This window comes from Capra hircus, chromosome 28 (assembly GCF_001704415.2).
Source record: "Capra hircus breed San Clemente chromosome 28, ASM170441v1, whole genome shotgun sequence".
NCBI classification, from domain to species: domain Eukaryota; kingdom Metazoa; phylum Chordata; class Mammalia; order Artiodactyla; family Bovidae; genus Capra; species Capra hircus.
Window position 1 is genome coordinate 30,481,156 of NC_030835.1, and position 24,189 is coordinate 30,505,344.

Consider the following 24,189-nt stretch of genomic DNA (forward strand, 5'->3'; position numbering starts at 1 on the left):
GTGGACCTCTGAAGCACTGTCTTGGTGTGACACTGAAAGATCTTGCTCTTTCCCCTTATTACCAAGTTTTGAATAATTTTTCTAATAATCTGAAAATTAAATTTTGATTTTTTTTTGTTGTTTAACTCATTATCTTATATAATTTAGACTAAAAACTACCATCTCAGTGGCTTCAGAGAATGAAGAGATTAAAAGAAGGGAATGAGGATCTTCTCAATTCAAAATAAGCATCTTTCCCAGGTGACTGTTCACTCCACATCAAGGTCAACCAGGCAGGAGAAATTAACAATGAAAAGAGAACAGGACAGACATCTCCTGGGGAATGAGGCAAGTGGGAGGCTGACAGCCTTCCCTTCCCCCAGTAGGGCTGCCTTCGTTTAAAGTGGGTAGCACAGGTGGATTGGATCTCTCATCTTTTGTAAAACTGGTTGGGAGTGGAGCTTGGGCCAGCTGCTCTGGGCAGAGCAAGCCCCACTCCGCGCACGTTCCCCCCAGTCATCAGCTAATGCCTGGGATAAATTCTCCCCTCTCCTTGAGCTGGTTCATTCAGAGCTTTGAGGTCCTGGGCTGGGCGCTTCCTCTTGGGGACTGAAATAACGGGAGTGCAGACTGACTGGTGTAATGCTACCAGCCCTCTTTCAGGGCTCTTCTTTTTCTTCCTGGGCAATAAACATAGACACCAAAAACAGCAGTTATGATCCCCTCCCCCTTCTGGTTCCCTTCCAGCTTTTTCTGAACGATCTGTGCATCTCTGCGAGCCTCCATCCCTAGAGGGGGTAGCTCTTGTAAAACTGGTAGGAGACGTCTGGAAGAAAGCAAGTCCCCCGGAGATTTCAGCACCTGGGTAGAAACAGTCGGGCTTTCCAGGGGGTGGCCGGCACCGGGAGGCCTGGATTAAAGGCGGCGCTGGGCTGCCGAGATTGAGGTCCCGGAGAAGCGCTCCAGGTGCTCCTCGCGGGGGTCCCGGGTGCGGCTGCCTGCCGCGCCCCGCCCAGCTCTGTCCCCGCAGCCTCGCGGGCCGCCGGGCTTTGTGGTTCGCCCGTGCGGCTGGGCCCCTGCTGGGGGTGTTGTTACGAGCATGTGCAGACAGCAGCCCAAGGTAGAGCGAGCGTGCCGGGCGAGCCCTGAGACTGGCCTTGCAATGCCATGTTTGTGTGTGTGCTCTAACTCCCGGAGAGCAACCAGGGAGACGGCTCCCCGGCCGGACTTGGCTGATGTTTTCTTGTTTCTGTTTCAGCCTTCAGGATAATTCCTTCAGCAGCACCGCTGTAACAGAGTAAGTGATTCTTGTCAATACAATAAGATTTGCATGCCTTTCTCAGGGAGCAACTAACGTGAAGGTATCCTCCCCCGTCCCCAGCCGCTCTGGGTACTAGATGCATTGTCTCCTGTAATCTGGGGCTGTGAAGACCGGGAGTCGTGGGGGCTGGTGGGGCCCAGAAATCTTTACAGGTTGAAATCAGCCTTTTAGCAACATGGGAGAGCTATTAAAGCAAACTGATGGCTTACGGGAGCACAGTGCTCCCATATTTGTGTTCTTGGAGTTCAGATTTTTGAAAAAATGAATCTCGTTGACATGTCAGCAAGGAAGCTTTGTTGTGTTTTGCCAACACTGGTGTCTGTTTTCATGAGCACGCTGTGTACATTTACAGCAAGTAGGAGATGGATGTGAAATGACTCGAGTTGAATTCCAGCATGTGATAAATAGGCTAAACTTAGCCTCACCCGCTCCTTTCTGCAGACTTTTAAGACAGTAAACTTTTCTCGCATGCCCTTTGTCAATTTTGTCTGCTGCCCTCAGAGATCTGGCTATGGTAGGACTGTGCTATCTACTCCTATGGCTAACGCTTTTGACAGGGACAAGTAATACCATTCAAACATGGAATGAAGGAGTGTAAATATTTTACTCAAGACCAGCATGCATGGTATTTTTTATTAGATATTTAGAGTTTATGCTTTTAATTCTTGTCATCCTTTCCTTAATGTTTTTCTAATACTGTATTATATGTATATGTTAAAAATTAATGGGTAGTATATTATGCTAATACTATATGTAACTGATACGGAATTTACATATATACATATATGTATGAAATATCTACGCTTTATTTAGCAGTCTTTCTCTAGGCTAACTCATGGTGTTTACTTCTGGGACCTTACTATAGAAGTTACTCTAAATAGTTTTTCAGGAAAAAGAGGGGTATATGGTTATATGCTCAACTACATTTAAAAAATGCTGCGAGTTTGATACAGAAGTCCCAGTAGCTTGGGAACTATTTGCTAAAGTTCCCTAACAGGCAAATAAATGATATGAGATTCAAGTCACTGTATCAGTGACTTGGTAATGGAGGACTATAGGGCTTCCCAGGCCCTCTTGATTTTTACATTCTTTTGTTTCTCTGGATGCTACTTTCTTAGAGTTGAGCTTTGGGCTGTCTTAAGTGGAGTTACTTAAAGAAAGAAAAAGATCCAGGGTTGATTTTAGAAGATCCAGTGTAAAACACTCATTGAAACCTTCTTCCTGTTAATGAACTTGCTTGGTAACGGTGCTATAACTTTGCTTTCCTAAAAGCCTTAGAGTGGGGAGAGGCGCAGGCCAGAGATGAGGCTGTGGCTCGCTGGTTTGGGCACACGGGTATTGCTTTCTTCCTTTTGCTATACATACAGCACCACAAGCTTCCTGGGCCCGACTCTCAGGACCTGGTGTGGCTGAATCCCCAAAGTCAGCCATAGGCATAGCAGCTTCAAAATGGAGTTCCTTAGTTTTAGATTTCACCTGGACATTGTTTTAAAATTGGTTTTAGTTAAATGCTGGGGAAAGTCTGGTACCTTGTCTTTGGACAGTCCCCAAGGAGTTCTGATTGCATAAGACCTTGTTGTTGTTTTCAGAGAAGTGACAGTGATTTATTTTAAAAGGCACTGAGTGACAATTGGGATGCCATCTGGCTAATCTAAAAATCTGAGGGGCATATTTGAAGCATACCAAGCCTTCATAGGTGTAACAGTACAGTCTAGGGCCATTTATAACTAGTCATTGTCTAATATAGTATTTTCTCCTCTCAGTTTTCCTTGGTTCTTTAGGCATGACCCCAAAGCCAGCAGGATCAGAATGTGCTATACTGAGATAGAAGTAGCAGGTGATTCATAAATGTTCAGGTCTGGTCTTGGCATACAGCACTTGCCTCTATTCTACGGTCTGGATAAAAGAAAACATCGCCTTTCTCCTATCTCCACGCTACACCTACTTCCTCCTACCCACCCACACATACTTATCTTTTCTACTGCCTGAAATTCTACCTAGAGATTTTTTTTTGGATGAAGAACTCTGGTGGTGACCCTTATTAAAATGGAAATTTAAAAAGTCTGTGTCCCTGGGAGGTGGATTCAAATTGTCATTAATATTTTAATATAAATTATGTTATCAGCTAGTTTAACCTAACAAGGTTCTGCTTGGCCAGCTGGGGGTCTTTTAAGAGTCAAAGGGAGTGAAATTGGGAGGTACTCAAGGACACATTTTATTCTCTTCTTAATTTTTCCCATGCCTTGCCTGTCCCTGTCTGTGCAAATGTGGCCCAGTTCAGTTTCTTTTTCCTACCCAGATTCTTCCAAGGTCAGAATGGCCTTGGCCTTGGTTCTCTATCTGTGTACCCTCTCATCTGTTATTTTTCCGTGGTCATTTCCTATGTTGCCCTGGCTAACTCATTACTTGAAATGAAGCATATCCAGCAATGAATTCTGTGGCAAATTAGTTATCATCCAAAGCAGTAATTCTCAAAACCAAAGGATTGTCAGTATTATTTGGGGAAAGGGTTAGGGGCTTGTGAAAAATCCAGAGTTCCCAGGCTTTATTCTCAAGTGGAAACCTAGAAATGGGTGATCGTGTTGGAGTCAGCCAAATGCTGGTCTGGGTTTTGTAAACCTTTAGGTCAGCATTGAACATTTTAGAAGCATACTGGTTATGTGGGGGAAAAGCAATCTAGTTTGAAAACTCACATTCCTTGGCCCTACCCTCCGAGAGTTGATTTAGTGGGGCTAGCAGTGAGGATGAAGCTGGAACTTGCTGTATTTTTCCATTTTTAAAAAATTAATTTCTTTCAAAAATTGAAGTATAGTTGATTTACACTGTTGTGCTAATTTTCGCTGTACAGCGAAGCGACTCAGTTATACAAGTATATACATTCTTTTTTATATTCTTTTCTATTATGGTTGATCCGAGGAAATTGAATATAGTGCAGCTTGCCATCTTACTCAGAGACTCCAGGTGGTGCCAACGCAAATGGTTCTGGGGGCACACTTTGGGAAATCCCACAGGATTGCAGGCTGTTCCTCTGCAATTGTGCCTTCAAGGAACACGATACTGCAGGGAATATGGCAGTCCCCTTTTGAGTACAGCTACATTTTATCGCATTACCAATCTGAGACCTCTGTACTTAATTTATCCCAAGTCAAAAAAGTGACTTATGGGTATTTCTCCACCATTATTCTAAAAAACAAGTCTTTCTCTCTCTCTTGAGCCTCTGGAAACATTTGAAGAGACTATTTGATGGGCTTAGTGTGAAGCAGAAGCCCCACAGGCATCACTGCTTTATGCTTTGGAATCCTGGGAAATCCCTTAGCCACTGGGTGAAGGTGATGCTTACCTCACACCATTGTCAGGCTTAATTGAGATGATATGAAAGAGAAGATGAACTGGAAAGTACCTTTTAACATTTCTTGTTTGTGATTGATTAGAGGAAGCAAAAATCCAAGTAGAGAGATAACTACCTACCTTGAGCACTTCACAGGAAAATGATGGCAAGGACAAATTATTCATGTATTATCTGGGCAACCACAAATTAAAAATTCCTGGACTTAGAATCTAGTTGATGAGAACCTCAAAGGAAATCATTTGATAGAGGTGTCTTTACATTTTTACTGTGAACAACACTAAGAAAAGCATTTTATATTGCAATCCAGCACACACATACATACATGATTTCTTTGAACAAGTTTCGTGAAATAACACTTAGCCCTCACTATACTGACATTTTTTTTCCTATTCTGTTTCTCTACCAATAATAAAAACAAAATGCTGATAGCTGCTGTCTAATTTCAGGACCCTGTAATTATTAACCCCGTATAACAGGTCACAATTTATAGTTTGAAAAACATTGTACTAGAAGATGGTCAGCTTAATATTTACGAAGATCATTAAAGAGATTGGTCTTTAAATTCTTTTATCAGAATAATATGTAGGAAGAGAATCTCATGCTCAGGACCAGTTGGGCACTTGATCCGAGTTGATTTTTTTTTTCCCCCAGAGTTGGGATATCTGGGTATGGGTTCCCACCGTGAAATCTAGTTTTATAATTGAGCCAGTATTGTGCATTTGTTGGGGGCTCTGGGGCAAGGACTCAGTAGAAAAATTAGAAAGAAGATGTTAATTGAATAGAACTTGATGATCTTCACAGAAGCCATGGAAAACCCAATTGAACTTAAAGAGCTTGTGTATGTGCGCCCTGGAAGCCATAGAAAGATCTATCTCATTGCCATATCTGCAAGCTAGAAATTGTGTTTTCTTGGGTGATGGCTGGAGTTGTTCCATAGTCCTTAAACTCTGATCAGCTAATTAGGTCTAGCCTCCTACTTCAGAAAGCATCTGCAACTTTGTATGTTCTGGTGCTGAGTTTCCATTTTTAACTAATTGTGCTTTGAGAAGAAAGATTAATAAATCAAATGAGGGGGATGAAAAAAAAGTTCTTGCCAAAGTCTTAAACAATAGGTATTGTTGAGCTCGAAGGCTGAACCTTTGTTTGAACCCTAGTTCTTTGGAAGCAACAATTGTAGATTTTTCTTCTTCATTAATTTTTCTACTTAGCTAGGTTGCTTTTATTGGGAAACATTTTAATTCACATTACAAAGTTTAGATGATCTATTAAAGCAGATGTGTCAAATAGTGGAGAACAAGACAGCATTTAGGAATTATTGTTTTCCATGAGATGGACAGTGTGGGTTATTGAGACTTCAAAAGTGAAAAAACAAAGGAAAAGCAAGGAAACTGATCCAAGGTTGCTAGAGTGGTTCTTTTGCATGCTCTGGGTACATCCATGTTCCTCAGTGCTTGGCTTCTTTTTTTATTTATATGTTTGCCTAGTTGTCCACTTCAGGGGGAAAACTAATCAGATATCATGAACAGGCTCAGAGGTTAATAGGGAAATGCTGTACAGGCCATACATTTTATCATTCATACCCAATTGTCAGACAAACAATGGACACGTGCTTTAAGCAGTACACTTAAAGTCAGCAGTGCTAAACATCATGAGCAGCTATACTTGGTGACAACTTATTGGAGAATTTTTCCATCCTGAACATGGGGGTTAAAAGTATGATTAGAAATAAAACAATTACTTTCCATTAGAAGTCTCTGTTACCAAAATCAGTCGAATATTCTAGAAGAAATTTTTCTTTTTTGACAGAAAACCCAACTTTGCCTCAGTTTACTGTTAGTAACAAAATTCATTTACCTAGTTAAAGTCAGTCTAATCTTAATCCTGACAACATACACATTTTTTTTTCAAAATTCCTTTTTCACAGACTTTTTGTCACTTTCTAAATCCAGACAAATTTGTGCTCTATTTCTTCATACAGAAACAAACAACCATAGGAAAAAATTATTATCACCATTTTTCCTCAACAAAAATATCTCCATTCTTTATACATTCTCTTTGTTGAAAACATATATCCTACTTGCTTTACATATCAAAATGTTTCACTTATCATTTTTACATATGAGGACTCATCCTCAATAGCAGTTACAATTTTTAACCCTTGAAAGTTTTAACAAAACCAAGAAACAAGTGGTTGAAATGTTACATCAGCATTTTCTGATTGCAAACTTAAGAACATTCTGCATAACTTCAAAAAAACATACATTTTTTAATAGCATAATTTTTCTTCAGTAGTACAACACATATGTTGAATAAACCCAAACATCTTTAGTTTCCCTCTTGGTCTTACAAGAATACAAAAGTAGGTAATCAGTTTATGGAGTATAGCCAGAATAGCCAAATTATGCGTTCGGTTTTAAAGCCTTTTTTTTTCCTTTGTATAGTTAACCCAAGGCTGAAGATCCAGGCAAAGTGGACTGTGTTTGTGTTTCAAGGACATGATAAAAGTCACTCAAACTTTTTCTCAGGCGTATTTTTGTTTTCTCAGGATCTGGAAAAAAGTGTTTTATCAAGTTAGCTTTCCCTAACTGCATATGCAAAAAGAACCAGTTTTGTGAATTTCAGGGCTTTTATCTTAATCAATCTTCTTCAGATTCTGAAGAATACTGTAGCCATACATTGTCCAAAAAAATTATCTTTCTTTTTTAGTCATAAACTCACAGCTAAAATTTTTCTTAATGAATTGAACCTGAATTTCCCATTTTATATAACGCAACAAGAATACCAATCAACACAAATGGAATACACATTCACACACCAAACAACAGATCCATCATAAGCATCTCTGAAGGTGACCAGTACAGAGTCCCAAACAAACACTTTACGGAGTCCCAAAACAGATGGTCCTCAATGGTAGTCAGATGTCAGAACCAATTGGCAAAATGCCCAAAAATGACACTTGACGCTCACATGACACTTGGTGCTCACAAACGGTCCTCAACATCAGACATATGTCAGAACCAACTGGCAAAATGCCCACATAGCACCTCATGTCCCAAACAGTTCTCAACATCAGGCACACATCAGAACCAACTGGCAAGAATGTCCAAATAGTACTAGTGCTCACAAACAGTCCTCAACAGCAGTCAGAACCAACTGGCAAGCACTCACCAATGGGAATGCTGCCTGCGTGCACCCGGTGGGCTTACCTGGTTTTGGAGCTCGTCAGCTCATCCCAAATGCAGGTTTCCATTCCACCAAGAAAAGCATAAGTTGGCAGCCAGTGCCAATCAGGGGAGAAACAGGGAAGATCCTTAAATGGTTTTGGTTTTGGTTGTTTTAGGTACAGTTAATCTTCAGTTCCAGGGAGCTCTTGTTCTCATTTCTTTGTGGTCAGTTCTCAGAATTGTGGCAGCTCAAGTCCTGGGTCCAGCCTGGTCATCCTGTAGTTAACTCCTCCACCTGGGGTTTTGTTATCTGTAAGATAGCTCACAGGATATGGCTCAGAATATTATGTACAGCTCTTGAGAAAGAGCTAAAGGTCCTTGCCTATGCTTACTGACTACCTTATTCTTAGTCTCCTTAGACTGTTTTCCTTGGTTTCAGCATTTCTCACTTCTCACTTTCTTATTTCTCACTTAATCAAATGTATTCTTTGATTAAGGTTTTTTACAGGCACAAAGCAGGCAGAAGACATGGTGGGGGGAGGGGGAAGGACCATATACTGTTTCATGATGATGTAGAGGCGTGGGATTGTGAGGTGAGTGGAGGGAGGTTCAGGAGGGCGGGGGTATATGTATGCACACAGCTGATTCACTTAGTTGTGCAGCAGAAACTAACACAACATTATAAAGCAATTATACTAAAAAAAGAAAAAGTAGTGCTGCTCAAAGTGTGGGTTCACAAATTGTAACTAGTCTGAGATAAGAACAGTACAGAAATAGGGAGTATGCTTTTAATAACCTTTATAAGAATTTGACATTCCTGTGACATTTTTACCAAATTATTTCTCCACGGTGGATTGGAAATGGAAAACCAACTGGTCAGTCCTGAATCCCCAAAAGTTTGAGAAGCACAGCTCCAGTGCCTAAGGCAGTATTTGGAAGCATTCAGTGCTCAGTAAATGCTTGCTCACTTATATCGGGCCTTTCCTGGTGGCTCAGACTAAAGAATCCACCTGCAAAGCAGGATACTTGGGATTGATCCCTGAGTCAGGAAGATTCCCTGGAGAAGGGAATGGCCACCTACTCCAGTATTCTTGCCTGGAGGAAGGCGCTTGGCAGGCTGCGGTCCCTGGGGTCACAAAGAGTCGGACATGATTGAGTGACTAGGCACACACACTTATTTCAGGGAACAGACTTGCCGAGGGGCCCAGGTTAATGATTTGATTCAAATACTTATGAAGTATCTACTCTGGGGTAGCATTGTGGGCACTGTGGCAGTATATCTAGAAAAAGACACAATGGTTGTTTCTTTTCATGGAATTAACAACTAATTAAAAAGATCTCAGAGGGACAAAGAAACTACATAACTAGGCAAGAACTAGATGGTTACTAAAACCTCAGAATGAAAAGGAAACATTTATGTACTATGGTTAAAGTGGGAACATGGCGTGTGGATGAACTTGGCAAGGAAAGTTCACAGAGCTTGTAAGGCTTGAGCAGTGAGGGCTAAGTAGGAGTTGAAGATAGAAAAAGCATTCCAGGTTGGAGCAGGGTGGGGTGAGGTTGGGTGGGATGGGGTGGGGAAGGCTGAGAACAGGAACAAAGGCTCCCTCATACACTGGGGTGAGACTGCGGTCCTCCTCAAGATGCCCTTAGGCAGTGTAGAGCTCTGGAGATTTTTCAGTATGGAAAAGCCAAGAATTCTTCATGAGGTTATTTCATAAGTTTTGTGAAAAGGAAGGAGGTCAGGAAAGTCTGGAGGCCAGTGGAGCAAGCCAGATGGCAGCTGGTGTGGCTTGGGACTGCCGGAGGCAGAAGAAATGCCAGGAGGCATGTAGCTGCGTCCCTTCTGAGCCAACAACAAGCTACCAGTCTTGGTGTCAGATGGTCCCTCAAGGGCTGTGAACACTTAGGTTGCTAAGGTCTTGTTAGTTGAGGTGACACAGAGCAGTGGATGAAAAAGGAGTGTTACCTCTGGTTCTAAGCATTTAAGCTCACATGATATGACATTGGTATCATTACCTGTTGGACATCTGAGGAATTGACACTGGTTTGGGTGAGAGTGGTAAAGATTGTTCCTTTCCTTAGTTTCCTGTGCTAATCTTCAAATAATTCTAGAATATTGCTTCTTCTGCTTCAGCAGGCAGTTGGATCTGATGTGGTTTTATTTCCTCTCTTCAGGTGTGACGAAGACACAGTCTCTCTGCATGAAGATCAGACTGATTGCTCCAGTCTCAGGTAGGACCCACCATTGCCTGGTTCTTAATTATGAAGGACAGAAACCATCTGGTCTGGTGTCTTAACTCTCTTTGAATTCTAATAATTTGTTCTCATATCCTATTTCTTCTAAAAGGTTATCAGCTCTTGAAGGAAGTTTTGTTCACTTTTGGATACCCCCTTAGCACTCAGGACAGTATCTTTTCTATGGAGAATGCTCAGTAAATACCTACTGAATTAAACATTGATTAGTGCATTTAAATGTTCCCATTATAGACTAAGGAAGAGGTTCTAGAATTATTCACCAAACATGGCAGTCTTGGTCATCAGGGGGTTCATGGTATGATGGCAAAATCTTAACATTAACCATTTCTCTTCCAAGTTTGCTGTGTTCAAGCACTTTCACATACATTTTATTATTTAATCTTAACAGCCAAAAGGAAGCTGTTGTTTCCTTCCTCATCCGAGGTGGAAAAACCGAGACTCAGAGGGATTATATCTCATCCAGTATAACACAGCTGTGATGAGGCAGAATTTGGACTCTGGTATACATGATGCAAAAGTCCACTTGTTGGATAAGGAACATTTGTTGAAGGCCTTTGTTTCATACTTTTTTGTGTGCATCAGAAACCAGTGGAGACAGATATGGGATGTAGAAAAACAAACCAGTCTCTGCTCCCAGGGGTTCAGTGCCCTGGAGGAGATAGACAAGAATATAGGTGATGATGCTACAGTACATTAGGTGCTATTTTACTACAGGGAAACAGAAGACTCACTTAGAAGGACCAAATAGCCCAGTGAGGTTTCTGGGATGGATTCCTGAAGAAAATTACATGTGGCACGTGACTCCTTTTTTTTTTTTTTTTTTTTTGGTGGAATATAAGGCCAAAAACTATGATGCTACCAAGCAGAGGGATCAAATTACTGGCTAGCCAACAGAGAGCAGAGAGAATTCAAGTTGAAGCAAGCAGTTCAGGATGGCAGGAACCCTGAGAGCTGAGGATGCTAGGAGTGGTAAGAAATAAAGTTCCAGAGAGAAAAAGACCTGATTACAAATGTTTTAAGTACCCTGCAAAGGAGTTTGGACTTTATCCTGGAGGCATTGGAAAGACTAAAAATAGCCTTCAGTTTTTTCTCTGCAAACAGCTATTCACCTAAGGCCCTATGAGAGAGTAACAATAGCCCCCATTTATTGGATTGTCGTCTGGAGCCAACTTTCTTTGGTAGGCATTTCACAGAGACTGTACTACCTGTACTACTGTGCTAGAGATGCATAGTATCTTATGGATGAGAGCTGCAGAGGTGAGGTGGTGTGGCTCAGGATGCATCTCTAACAAGTGGGAGGATCTTTTGGACTCTTGTTCTTTTTAGAACACCATGTTCATTCTCAGTTATGGCTGATTGCAATAAGAAGTGACATAAATTACATTACCTGTACTCTGTTTTGGGGATTCTGAGGAACCAGTAATAAGTTGGAAATGTATTCATAAAGATGACTTTTGTATTTATGTTTTACATTTGTATAATAAGAGAAAGTGCTTCCCCCTGACCCCCACCTTCCTTGTTCTTCAAGTCAAGAATGACATTTACATCCTTTGGGTGCCTTGAAAATATGACTTAAAAACAAAATTCAGGTTTTATTTTTAGGAAGCAGTCCATCAAAACAGTCATTTTAAATTTGAAAAGCCACTTTTTCTTATTCTTGAGTGTTCTAGAATTCTCCTTGAATGAGGAACATTTTAGTTCAGCTCGGTCGTGTCCAACTCTTTGCAACCCCATGGATTGCAGCATGCCAGGCTTCCCTGTGCATCACCAACTCCTGGAGCTTGCTCAAACTCATGTCCATCCAGTTGGTGATGCCATCCAACCATATCATCCTCTGTCACCACCTTCTCCTCCTGCCTTCAATCTTTTCCAGCATCAGGGTCTTTTCCAGTGAGTCAGTTCTTTGCATCAGGTGGCCAGAGTATTGGAGTTTCAGCTTTAGCATCAGTCCTTCTAATGAATATTCAGGGCTGATTTCCTTTAGAATGGACTGGTTGGATCTCCTTGCAGTCCAAGGGACTCTCAAGGGTCTTCTCCAACACCACATCAATTCTTCTGCACTCAGCTTTCTTTATAGTCCAACTCTCACATCCATACATGACTAAGGAAAAACCATAGCTTTGACTAGACAGACCTTGCTGGCAAAGTAATGGCTCTGCTTTTTAATATGTTGTCTAGGTTGGTCATAGCTTTTCTTCCAGGGAGCAAGCTTCTTTTAATTTCAAGGTTGCAGTCACCATCTGCAGTGATTTTGGAGCCCAGAAAGATAAAGTCTGCCACTGTTTCCACTGTTTCCCCATCTATTTGCCATGAAGTGATGGGACCAGATGCCATGATCTTAGTTTACTGAATGTTGAGTTTTAAGCCAACTTTTTCATTCTCCTCTTTCACTTTCCTCAAGAGGCTCTTTAGTTTTTCTTCACTTTCTGCCATAAGGGTGGTATTATCTGCATATCTGATCATATAAAGCAGGAGTCCCCAAAACCTCTGGGCCACAGACTGGGTCCCTGGCCTGTTAGGAACCCAGGCCACACAGCAGGAGGTGAGTGAGCAAGCATGAAGCTTCATCTGCTGCTCAGTTCCCTACCCCTCCATTGTTCACAGTACTGCGTGAGCCATCCCCTGACCTTGGCCATGGAAAAATGGTTTTCCACGAAACTGGTCCCTGGTGCCAAAAAGGTTGGGGACCGCTGATGTAAGGGGAATGCTCCCTTTGGCTATGGTAGTTGCTGAATTCTAAAATACATCTAGATTTAAGAGGGACGAATGACTAAGAGTGTTATTACATCACTGTGTTTGAGGAAATTGAAATGGTGGGATGATGTATTGAATTTGATTGATGGGTGAACATGAACAGTGCCCTCCTAGAACTGAGTATGTGCAGGTAATGCCAGCCCAGTCAGTCTTCTCCAGCCATTCCACACCAACAGGACCAAGACACTGGGGTCTTTGGCTTTGCATTGAAAGGGTTGTTTAAATAGTTGGCTTGTTTGGGTGAAATTTGGCCCTTGTCTTATATTCTATTGAGGTTGTATGTATCTTATTAAAATAGCTTCTAGTTAAACTTTTTTATAATATATCTTTAATGAACTAATTAATCAGGTAGCATCAGGGCTTAGTTGTGGCATGTGGGATCTTCAGCTGTAACACACAGACTCTCTAGTTGTGCTGTGTGGGCCCCCATCGCCTGGGCTCAGTAGTTGGAGCTCAGAGCTTAGTTGCTCTGCCACATATGGGATCCTAGTTCTCTGATGAGAAATCAGACCTGTGTCCCCTGCCCTGCAAGGTGGACTCTCAACCACTGGACCGCCAGGGAAGCCCCTCTAGTTAAACTTTCAAAGTTTAACTGAAAGTTCTAAGGAGATGATTGAAGACTTGCCAGTGAGGAGCAAACATCAACACCTTGAGCCAAGGACTCATGTATGAGAGACTGAGGGCCCACTCCAGGTCTGAGTGAATTAGCCCTTCAGTTTGGCACCTTATTTAATCAGAGAGGTTTAGAGTCTATAAAGTTGGGATGATCATAGCTAACCGGGATATCTCACATTATTATTGTGAAAGAAAAATATGACATATGTGAAACCATATTGAAATGAAAAAAGGGAAGCAAATACGATAGCATGTACCAAGCTACAGCTATGGAAAATGTACCCACTAGCAAAGGCTGGAAGGGAGTGTGGCATGTTCTAAAAAGTGAAGTTCAGTCTCTCTGAAACAGCCTACACTAAAAAGTTTGCCGAGTAAATGAACAGCAGTGGGTATCGCCAGCCTCTTTTCCAGGGCGGGTTATTAGACTCTTCGGGGCTTTCTAATCCCGAGTCTTTCCTATTCTAGAGATGAAGACAATAAAGAAAATTACCCCGACGCCAGGCCTCCGCTAGAGGAGCGCGCGCCGCCGCCCAGTGAGCCACAGCATGCAGAGCAGCCCCCGCGGCTGGACGTGCTGCGCCCCACCATGGGCAACTTCAAGTCGCGGAAACCCAAGTCCATCTTCAAGGCGGAGAACGGGAGGAGCCACGGAGAAAGTCAGGTAGCAGCCTCCACCTTCTCGGGCACCTTTGCCCAGCTGGGTGTGTCTGGCGAGAGCACGGTTCTGGTGAAGTCTGAGCGCGTTCTTTTGTAGGCAGTGATTAGCTTGACTTGCCACTGGGCACCGGCGAACTGGGACGCGTGCATGCTTCCCTTCCGGGGGTATTAATAGTGCTCTGTGCTGGGCAGTCTGCTCATTAAGTGCCCTTTCAAACTGCTACTCTTAAATGCTGGACTTTGACATTGATTGAGAGGAGCTGCTGCAGTCTTTGCCGGGGAGAGTGGAGGAGGATCTCCAGTGATCTTCACTTACCCAGGACAGGAAAAAATGGCCCCAAACTTGGAGACTCTTCTCAGCAGATCAAAAGTCCCAAGGTTATCTAGAGCCATTCTTCTTAGGCTGCAGTTTAGTGGCTTTGGAAAAACACTCAAGCAATGTATGTGCCTGTTTTAATGTGTGTGGGAATTTGCTTCTTTGAGGTCGGCAAATATTTACATGTATGAATGAAGCATCTGTCCAACTTGATTCAAGTAATTCATTTTATCTACATATTTGTTTATTTAGTTCATTTTTCTAGTTGTAGAGGGAGGTAGCAAAAAATATGATTTTTAAAACTCTTAAAACCCCTCAAATAACTTATTCTCTCTTATAAAAAGAGATGAATATAACCCATTTTAATCTTACTGGGAGGTTAATGGGCCCAGCCTTAAGATTGTACTTGTAATGCACCTAATGCAGTTTTGGAGACATAAGTGCTTCATTAATGTGACCTTTTTTTTTAACACTAAAAAAGCTATTGACACTGAATATGATATGGGAAGCTCTCAGTGTAATATGTTAATTATATAATAACTTGAAGTCCAGTCCTACCTAGCAAATAGGCACCAGGTGATCTCTGTTAGAACAACTTTGGCGGGGCAGTTTATTTGATCTTGTAATTTTCTTATTGGCCTTGTGATTTTTCTCTCTCTTCCTTTTTGGCATAGTGACCTCTTATTTAGTCAATTTCGCAGTGAGATGATATGCCCTCTGCATTCATGAAACTGTTGTGATTTTCTGAATTTGAGTTGGGTTGTAGGGCAAGGTTAAGTGTGAAATACCACTGGAGTTATGGTGAACTTGAGACTCTGCCTCCTGCTGAGCACACCCGCCACTTGTTTGTTTAGGAGTGTGGTGCTGCGGAGGACATAGGTGCTCAAAGGGCTGCCGACCGAGTCTGGTTCTGGGTAACCTCCGACCTTGAATCTCCTACTAAGGATCACCTTCAACACTGTGGGCTTTGAGTGACCAGCAATCTCTCCTTGAATGCCCTCTTTCTTGTCATCCTATAGTCTGGCCTGGTAGAAATTACCTAGTCGTCATTTGTAATAAGGTGCTAATGACACAAGTCATTCCAAGTTTGTTGCTCATGCGCAGGAAGATTCTAGGAGAAAGAGAGACTTGTGTAGTCTTCTCTGATAATACAGCATTGGAATCCTGGACTGCAGGTAAAATTTCCAATTCATTCCTAAGATCTCTGTGTATACAATGAGATTGTTTTTCCCCCTAATAACTAAGAGAACTTCAGTAATATAATTTTAGGTCTTCCATATTTTAGAGAATCTTGAAACAGATTTCATTCTTCTCATTTACTTTGGAGAGATACATTTAACATTGATTGAGTACTGATCAAGAACTGAACATCAATAAATAATATTATTAATAAAATCAGCTAACACCTATTTAAGCATTTACTATGTTCCAGGCATGTACCATGTTTACGACAGTCCCATGAAATGGTTATTATTATCTTTTTGTACAAATGGAAAAACAAAAGTTTAGAGGGATTACATAACCTCTTGAGTCAGATTTGGAAGAACTTGAGTGGAAACTCTTTTTCATAAAAGCACACTGTTTCTAACAAGAGATACCCAGAACTTCCAAGTATGAGTCTAGCAATTTACTTACCCCCTTTTTATATAAAACCTGTTATTTCACTCTGAATTTTTTTCCCTTTGGTGATATATTATACTCCTAAGCAATAATTAGTTATTGAGAAAGGATTACTTTGGAGAGATTTTTGTCAGTGTGTTTTTCCTCTCGGCCTGAAAGCTTTGTGATGTTGGTCACATAAGCTAGACAAACATTGAGTGAGTGTTAGGTCCACTAGGACTTAGGCTCCTTGAGGTCAGTGAGTCAGTCTGTCTCGTCTATCTTTGGCACTCAGTCACTCAGTATTATTCAGTGAATGACTCACAGCTGTTTGTACACACACACACACACACACACAGACACACAGACACACACACACACAGACACACACACACACACACACACACACACACACACACACACACGGCTTCCCAGGTGGTGCTAATGGTAAAGAACCCACCGGCCAATGCAAGAGACTTAAGAGATGGGAGTCAATCCCTGGATTGGGAAGATCCTCTGGAGGAGGGCTCAGCAACCCAATCCAGTATTCTTGCCTGGGGAATCCCATGGATAGAGAAGCCTGGTGGGCTACAGTCCGTAGGGTTGCAAAGAGACAGACATGACTAAAGCAACTTAGCATGCACACATACACACATATTTCATGTATACAATTACATAAAAAATTTTTTATAAAATGGTAGATATATATTTTTCTATAAAACAACATTATATCTTTATTCGGTTATAACAGTCATGTTTCAAAAGAGGATATAATTATGTCTCTTACACAGATATGAAATAGAGATGTATCAAAAATTTTATTTAAATCATAAATTAATGAGGAAATTAATGAGGTATTTACAACCACTTAAAAACAAAATGCAAAGTATTGCACATTTATAGTCTGACAAGGATTGCTGAGATAAATTTTTTGATGCACACAGAATTGGCAAAACTTGCAATATCTATAGGGTAATAATCAACTGCTTTTCTGTGATCACAATTACAATTTCTATGGAGAGAAATTATTTGCATTGCCATTGGTTTCTACAAGCTAATTTTTGTCTTTGTAACCTTGTAAAATAGCCTAGATATAGGCAAAAAAAAAAAAAAAAAAAAAAGCAGAGATTATCCAGATGGATGAGCTGGCCAGAATATCTGCTAAATTTCAAAGTCTTTTATAATTTTTCCATATATTCTCTCCCTTCTTCCCTCTCTCCTTCTTCCTTGTGATCATAATATCAAAGAAAGATTAACCTTAATCATAAGGTAAGCCTAGTCTCATTAGGTATGGCTTTATTATTTACTGATATGTAGCAAAAGCGTTAATTTACCACATAGGTTTTCTAGTTGGTAAAGAATCCACCTGCAATGCAGGAGACCCTGGTTCGATTCCTGGGTTGGGAAGATCCCCTGGAGAAGGAATAGGCTATCCACTCCAGTACTCTTGGGTTTGCCTTGTGGCTCAGCTGGTAAAGAATTCGCCTGCAATGCAGGAGACCTGGGTCTGATTCCTGGGTTGGAAAGATCCCCTGGAGAAGGAAAAGACTACCCACTCCAGTATTCTGGCCTGGAGGATTCCAGGGACTATAATACAGTCCACAGAGTTGCAAAGACTCAGACACGACTGAGCGACTTGTACTTTCGCTTTCACTCTCACTTAGGTTTTCTTACTTACTTTGCAAAATCTAGAGACATAGTTTTGAATAATTACAAAATTAACTTCTCTTTGGAGGTTTTTATAAGGAATCTCAGATTGGACTTTTAATGCCTCTATTATTTGCATTCCTAAGGCAAGGAAATCAAGTTCAACAAATTCTTGCCGCCTTATTTCATTTGCAGTACTTATGCATTTGCGTAAGTTCTTCTTTTATTGAAGCCCCCAAAGTAACTAGGTTCCTGGGCTGCCAGGAAATGATGGTCCTTAACCACCTATAAGGCTGGATCCTGTAAACCAGATACCAGGGCAGTTATCCCAAGAGCTCTTTGTAGGTATTGACTCCATAATAAAGCCACTTCAGTTCCTACCTGATCCAAGGAGCATCATTCTCAATATGACATTCTAGGCAAGATGGTATTTAGGTAGTAGATTTCTCCAATTATATTCTGGTAAAAAGGAATACATTATTATTGAATATATAAGATAACCCTTTTGCCATTGAAAGTTAAGGGCATTTGGTATGAGTTTCTGAACTGTGGGAGTCAGAAAGACTCAAATATCATTTTAAAATATTTCAGCTTATATAAAAATGGTTTTTAAATGTAGATTTTGTTGTTGTTCAGGTATAAGGAAGCCTATAGAACAGACCATGACTGCCATTTGGAAAGGTTCCTATTCGTAGTTCTTAAGGAGACAGGCATGCTGTGTCATGCCAAGCCATGTAGGAAAGCACCAAAATTGGTCAAGAGGAAGACGGTGCAAGGGGACAGCTTGGGCAGGAGACTTTATTATTGTTTTTATTGGAAAAACAAGGCAAGGCAGCGTAAGCAATCTTGAAACTGGCTGATTTGGATGATTTCAGTGGACTCCGAGGTATAGGAATTCTTTCTAGTGGTCTGGTACCGGGCCCTGGGATACTTAGGACAGAGGAATATTGCTTCTTGGAACACATGAAGCAGATAGAAGAGGTAGTTGAGAGTATGAACTCTGGATGGTCAGTTTGAATATGAAAGGCATGCTCCAGGGCAACTCACTTGTTATGCTTGCTCTACCTAAGAATTGGTTAGCCCTGGGAGAGAAAGTCTTTCCCCAGTCACTGTGGCCTGAAATTGCCAAATTCAGACTTAAATTGAAGAAAGCAGGGAAAACCACTAGACCATTCAGGTATGACCTAAATCAAATCCGTTAAGATTATACAGTGGAAGTGGCAAATAGATTCAAGGGATTAGATCAGATAGACAGAGTGCCTGACAACTATGGACGGAAGTTCGTGACATTGTACAGGAGGCAGTGATCAAGACCATCTGCAAGGAAAAGAAATACAAAATTGCAAAATGGTTGTCTGAGGAGGCCTTACAAATAGCTGAGGAAAGAAAAGTGAAGGGCAAAGGAGAAAAGGAAAGAATATACCCATCGGAATGCAGAGTTCCAAAGAATAGCAAGGAGAGATAAGAAAGCCTTTCTCAGTGATCAATGCAAAGAAACAGAGGAAAACAATAAAATGAGAAAGACTAGAGATATGTTCAAGATTAGAGATACCAAGGGAACATTTTATGCAAAGATAGGCACAATAAAATTCACACAAGAATCTTCTAAATTGTATCAGAAAAAAGTAGTTGAAGCATAAAGAGAAGGGACTTTCTTACAGATCCAGAAGATAGACCATTTAAACAACAATATTTCAGGGGACTTCCCTAGCACACCAGTGGTTAAGACTCTGTGTTTCCAATGCAGGGTGACAGGTATGATCTCTGGTCGGGGAACTAAGATCCCACATCCCTACAAGTGTGGCCAAATAAATAAATAAATACATAGCCTATTCCCAAGCTCCTTAAAACAATGACAACAACAATAACAACAGTAAAGCAATATTGTAAAATTTCACTTTTCAGTCCATTTAGTATGGACTCTAATTAATTCTTGTTCCACTTGATCCTGGGTTAGCAGTAGCATGAAATTGTCTGCTTCTGGCCTAAAATTCTGACTCAGCCCACTGGTGTCATTAAACGCCTATATCCAAGAGTCTGTTCTTTGAAATGTCAATTATTTAAAATATCTGGGCTTTTACCATGGGATTCTTGAGAGTATTCTTTGCTGAAGACACAAACCCTCGCCTGAACCTGATAATAGAACTTTCAGGCAAGTATCTGAGGAAAACAAACAGCTGTAGCTGATAGAAACTGAAAGTGATTTTGGTTAATTTTCTGCTAGTAATTTTCAAAAGTGAAAAGTCTGATGACAGTTCATAATAAATGTGATGCATAATGTGACATGGAAAGCAAGGTAATAAAATCATTCCCCTTAAGTTAGCATGTTTCAAAATATACTAAATAAAGCTATTTTTTAAAAAAAGAAGTCAGAGTTTACTTCTGGTTTTACAAAAATGGAGGAATAGGATACTTACCTTGAAATATAGCATAATAATACTATTAGAAGATGTCAAGAATATCAAGTAAAAAATTCATGAAGTCTGGTGTGGATGTTAGACATCTGCATTATTATTAAACTCCACAGACAAGTCTGTTGTACATCCCTGATTGAAAACCACTGGCCATGATGTTGCTGAATTAAAGAAATGACTGTGGTCAAGCCTATGTTTTATTATTATTATTTTTTAAATTCTTATTTTTGCTTTATTTTACTTTACAACACTGTATTGGTTTTGCCATACATTGACATGAATCCGCCATGGGTGTACATGTGTTCCCAATCCTGAATCCCCCTCCCACCTCCTAGTCACAATTGTCACTGATAACATTAAGAGTATTGCTATCTAATATCGTCAGGTGAAGCTCCACAGGATTGGAGCAAATATACAAGAGTTTGATAGAGCTATACATTTCATAAGAGTTTTGATCAAAGGGTAAATGACCCATCAACTGCATTCAGAATCCACTGTGGTAGAGAGAGTAGTTCTGTTCGTAAAGCTGGCGTTTATTTGGGGAATTTGAGCTTATGCTACACATCCTGCTTGATACTTGTTGACATCAAAGCACAGTTCTAAGTGGCCTGTTATGAGAGCATAATTCCCCAAAAGTACCTGTGAAGAACTGTTGGATACATCTTTCATAACTTAGAAGCAACCCTCTTTGAAGCTGAAGGTTTAGCTGTTGCCATTATGGGTTCTCTTGTCATAATGTTCGTATTCAGGACCCCAAAGTGGATCTTAAGTCTGATTCTAATTATGTTGGGAGTGAGGGTATGGGCAGAGGAGAAAAGGTCAGATAACCATTGAAAATTTTGCTCATTGTTACATTTCTGATCAACCTCAAAGTCGGAATCAGAAATTCCACTTATAGAGGGTCGATTTCAGTCTAACTTAGGAACTTTCCTTTAATTTCTGGAGTATCAGAATTTAACGCTTTGTGTGAATGTCTGAATGTGACTCCGGTTTGGCATTCACTGTGAATGATTTAAAAGAGAAGGGCTTTTAGGTGTATTTGCTGATCCAGCAAAAGTCAGGAACCAGGAAGGCAATTCAAGAATGTCCTCAAATAAATTAAGATATTTAGTATCTCAGCATAATAAAAGTCATTTGTGACAAAGCCACAGCCAACAGAATACTAAAAAGTGAAAAAAGCTGAAAGCTTTCCCACTGAATTATGGAACAAGACAAAGATGTCCAGTCTCACCACTTCTATTCAATGTAGTTGTGGAAGTAATAGTCACAGCAATCAGACAAGAAAAAGAAATAAAATTATCCAAGTTGGAAGGGAAGAGGTAAAATTATCATTATATGCAAATGACGTGATATTCTATATACGCATGCATGTTCAGTCACTAAGTCAGGTCTCTTTGCAGCCCCATGGACTGTCGCCCACCAGGCTCCTCTGTCCCTGGGAATTCCCAGGCAAGAATACTAGAGTGGGTTGCCATTTCCTTCTCTAGGGGATCTTCCCAACCCAGGGTTTGAACCCATGTCTTCTGCATTGGCAGGCAGGTTCTTTACCACTGAGTCATCAGGGAAGCCCAGGATTCTGTATAGAATACCCTAAAATTGCCACACAAATACTATTAGAACTGATAAACGAACTCAGCAAGACAGCAGGATACAAGATTCATATCCCCAAATCTGTTGCATTTCTTTACACTAACAATGAAATATGTGAAAGTAAAAAAAAAAAAAAATCATTTAAAATCACATTAAAAATACTTCGGAATAAGTCTAACCAAGGAGGTGAAAGACTTAGACACTGAAAACTATAAAACATTCATATAGAAAATCAAAGATGGAAATGGAAAGATGGAAAGATATCCCATGCTCTTAGATTAGAAAAATTAGTATTGTTAAAATGGACTTACTCCCCAAAGCAATTGACAAATTTAAAGTGATTCCTATCAAATTGAGTAACATTTTTCACAGAATGAGAACAAATAATCCTAAGGATTTTATGGAACCATAGAAGACCCAGAATTGCCAAAGCAATCCTGAGAAAAGAGAACAAAGCTAGAGTCATAACTCTTCCAGACTTAAGACAGTACTGCAAAGCTACAGTAATTGAGTGAAGTGAAAGTTGCTCAGTCATGTCCAACTCTTTGCAACCCCATGGGACTATACAGTCCATGGAACTCTCCAGGCCAGAATACCAGAGTGGATAGCTATTCCCTTCTCCAGGGGATCTTCCCAATCCAGGGATCGAACTCAGGTCTCCTGCATTGCAGGTGGATTCTTTACCAGCTGAGCCACAAGGGAAGCCCAAGAGTACTGGAATGGGTAGCCTATCCCTTCTCCAGCAGATCTTCCCTACCCAGGAATCAAACCAAGATCTCCTGCATTACAGGCAGATTCTTTACCAGCTGAGCTACCAGGGAATCCCCCAACACTAATCAAAATGGGGCAGTACTGGCACAAAACCAGACATATGGATGAGAATAGAGAGCCCATAAATAAACCCACTTCCCTATGGTTAATTGATCTTTGACAAAGGAGGCAAGAATATACAATAGAGAAAAGACTGTTTGGCAAGTGGTGTTGGGAAAGCTAGACAGCTGCCTGTAAATCAGTGAAGTTGGAACACTCCCTCACACCATATACAAAAATAAACTCAAACTGACTTAAAGGCTTATATATAAGACATGACACCATTAAACTCCTAGAAGGGAACATAGGCAAAATATGTTTTGATGTAAATTGTAGCAGTGTTTTCTTAGATCAGTCTCCCAAGACAATAGAAATAAAAGGAAAAATAAATGGGACCAAATCAGACTTAGCTTTTGCACAACAAAGGAAACCATAAACAAAACAGAGAGACAACCTATGGACTGAGAGAAAATATTGGAAATGATGCGACCAATGAAGGATTAATTTTGAAAATATATAAACTACTCATGCAACTCAGTATCAAAAAACAACTCCATCAAAAACCCTAACCCTAACCTTAACCCTAACCCTAATTGGGACTGGGCAGAAGACCTAAATAGACATTTATCCAGAGAAGTCATACAGATAGCTAATAGGCTGATGAAAAGATGCTCAACATTGCTTGTTGTTAGAGAATGCTTGTCTTTCTTAGATAGAGGGCTTTGTGAAAGAATGGCTTGAGAAAGACCGTTTGATGACATGTCTCCTGAAGGGTCAAGTTTTACTGATGCTGATATTAGACTTTATTGATATGGTGAACTTGAAGTTAAAACAGAACTTAAGAGTCTGTGCTAAGCAGAAACTCTTCATCAGAGTAGAATCAAGTTAGTTTGCTATCCTGTGGAATGTCATATTAAATAGCAATCACCCTTTCTAGGAAGGAGAACTAATTGAAAGCAATACAGTATATATATTGTAATATATTGTGAAAAAGTACACAAAAAGTGACAAGTGGGTGAAGAGGGTGAAGGTGGTCAAAGTCGAATTTGACTTTGAAACAGATTTCTAGATATAAGTCCTGGGAATGTCATGTACAGCGAGGTGACTAGTTAATAGTACTGTGTTGTAGATTTGAAAGTTGCTAAGAGCAGAGTTCTTAAAAATTCTCATCACAAGAGAAAAAAGTTGGTAGCTGTGTGTGGTGATGAATGTTAACTAGACTTATTTTGGTTATCATTTTGCAAAATACACATATCTCAATTCGTTGTTATAATGTTATATCAGTTATATTTCAGTAAAAAGTATGTGTGCCTCATCTCATGATTAACAATGAACTCTGGAGGTTTCTTTTATCTCTTTCCTTTAGAATATTTTGGTAATTCTTTATCTTGGTAAACCTTGAAATCGACTATGAGATGACCCCTTTCCCCACCAGCACACATACTTTCTACTTTTTGTGTGATCAGCCATCTAGATCAGTCTTTCCTGTTTTTAGTACAATTTGTATCATTTTCTACAACCATTTGTCTCATATTAATTTTTCATATTCACACTTTCCTGATTACCCAGGAAAAAATGTAGAAACCTACTGTTTAATTAAAAATCCTTATTTGTTGACATTCCTCTACTTATTAAATTAACATCTCCTAATTAGGAGTTTAGAATTAACATATGCACACTATATATAAAATAGAAAATCAGCAAAGACATACTTT

At 40.3% G+C, this 24,189-nt stretch overlaps 1 protein-coding gene across 6 annotated transcripts in view; it reads left to right on the forward strand.

Moving 5' to 3' along the window:
• FAM13C (family with sequence similarity 13 member C) overlaps positions 762-24,189 on the forward strand; it is a 144,458-nt gene continuing 121,030 nt past the window's right edge. The window contains exons 1-4 of one of the 6 annotated variants that reach the window (XM_018042465.1): positions 762-844; positions 1,238-1,276; positions 9,992-10,048; positions 13,907-14,102. In XM_018042465.1, coding sequence (XP_017897954.1) covers positions 13,987-14,102 — 116 coding nt within the window. In that variant the 5' untranslated portion in view covers positions 762-844; positions 1,238-1,276; positions 9,992-10,048; positions 13,907-13,986. Of the gene's footprint in view, positions 1,277-9,991; positions 10,049-13,906; positions 14,103-24,189 lie in introns of all 6 variants that reach the window. The other 5 variants (XM_005699047.3, XM_005699046.3, XM_018042464.1 and 2 more) reach the window with 5 other exon arrangements.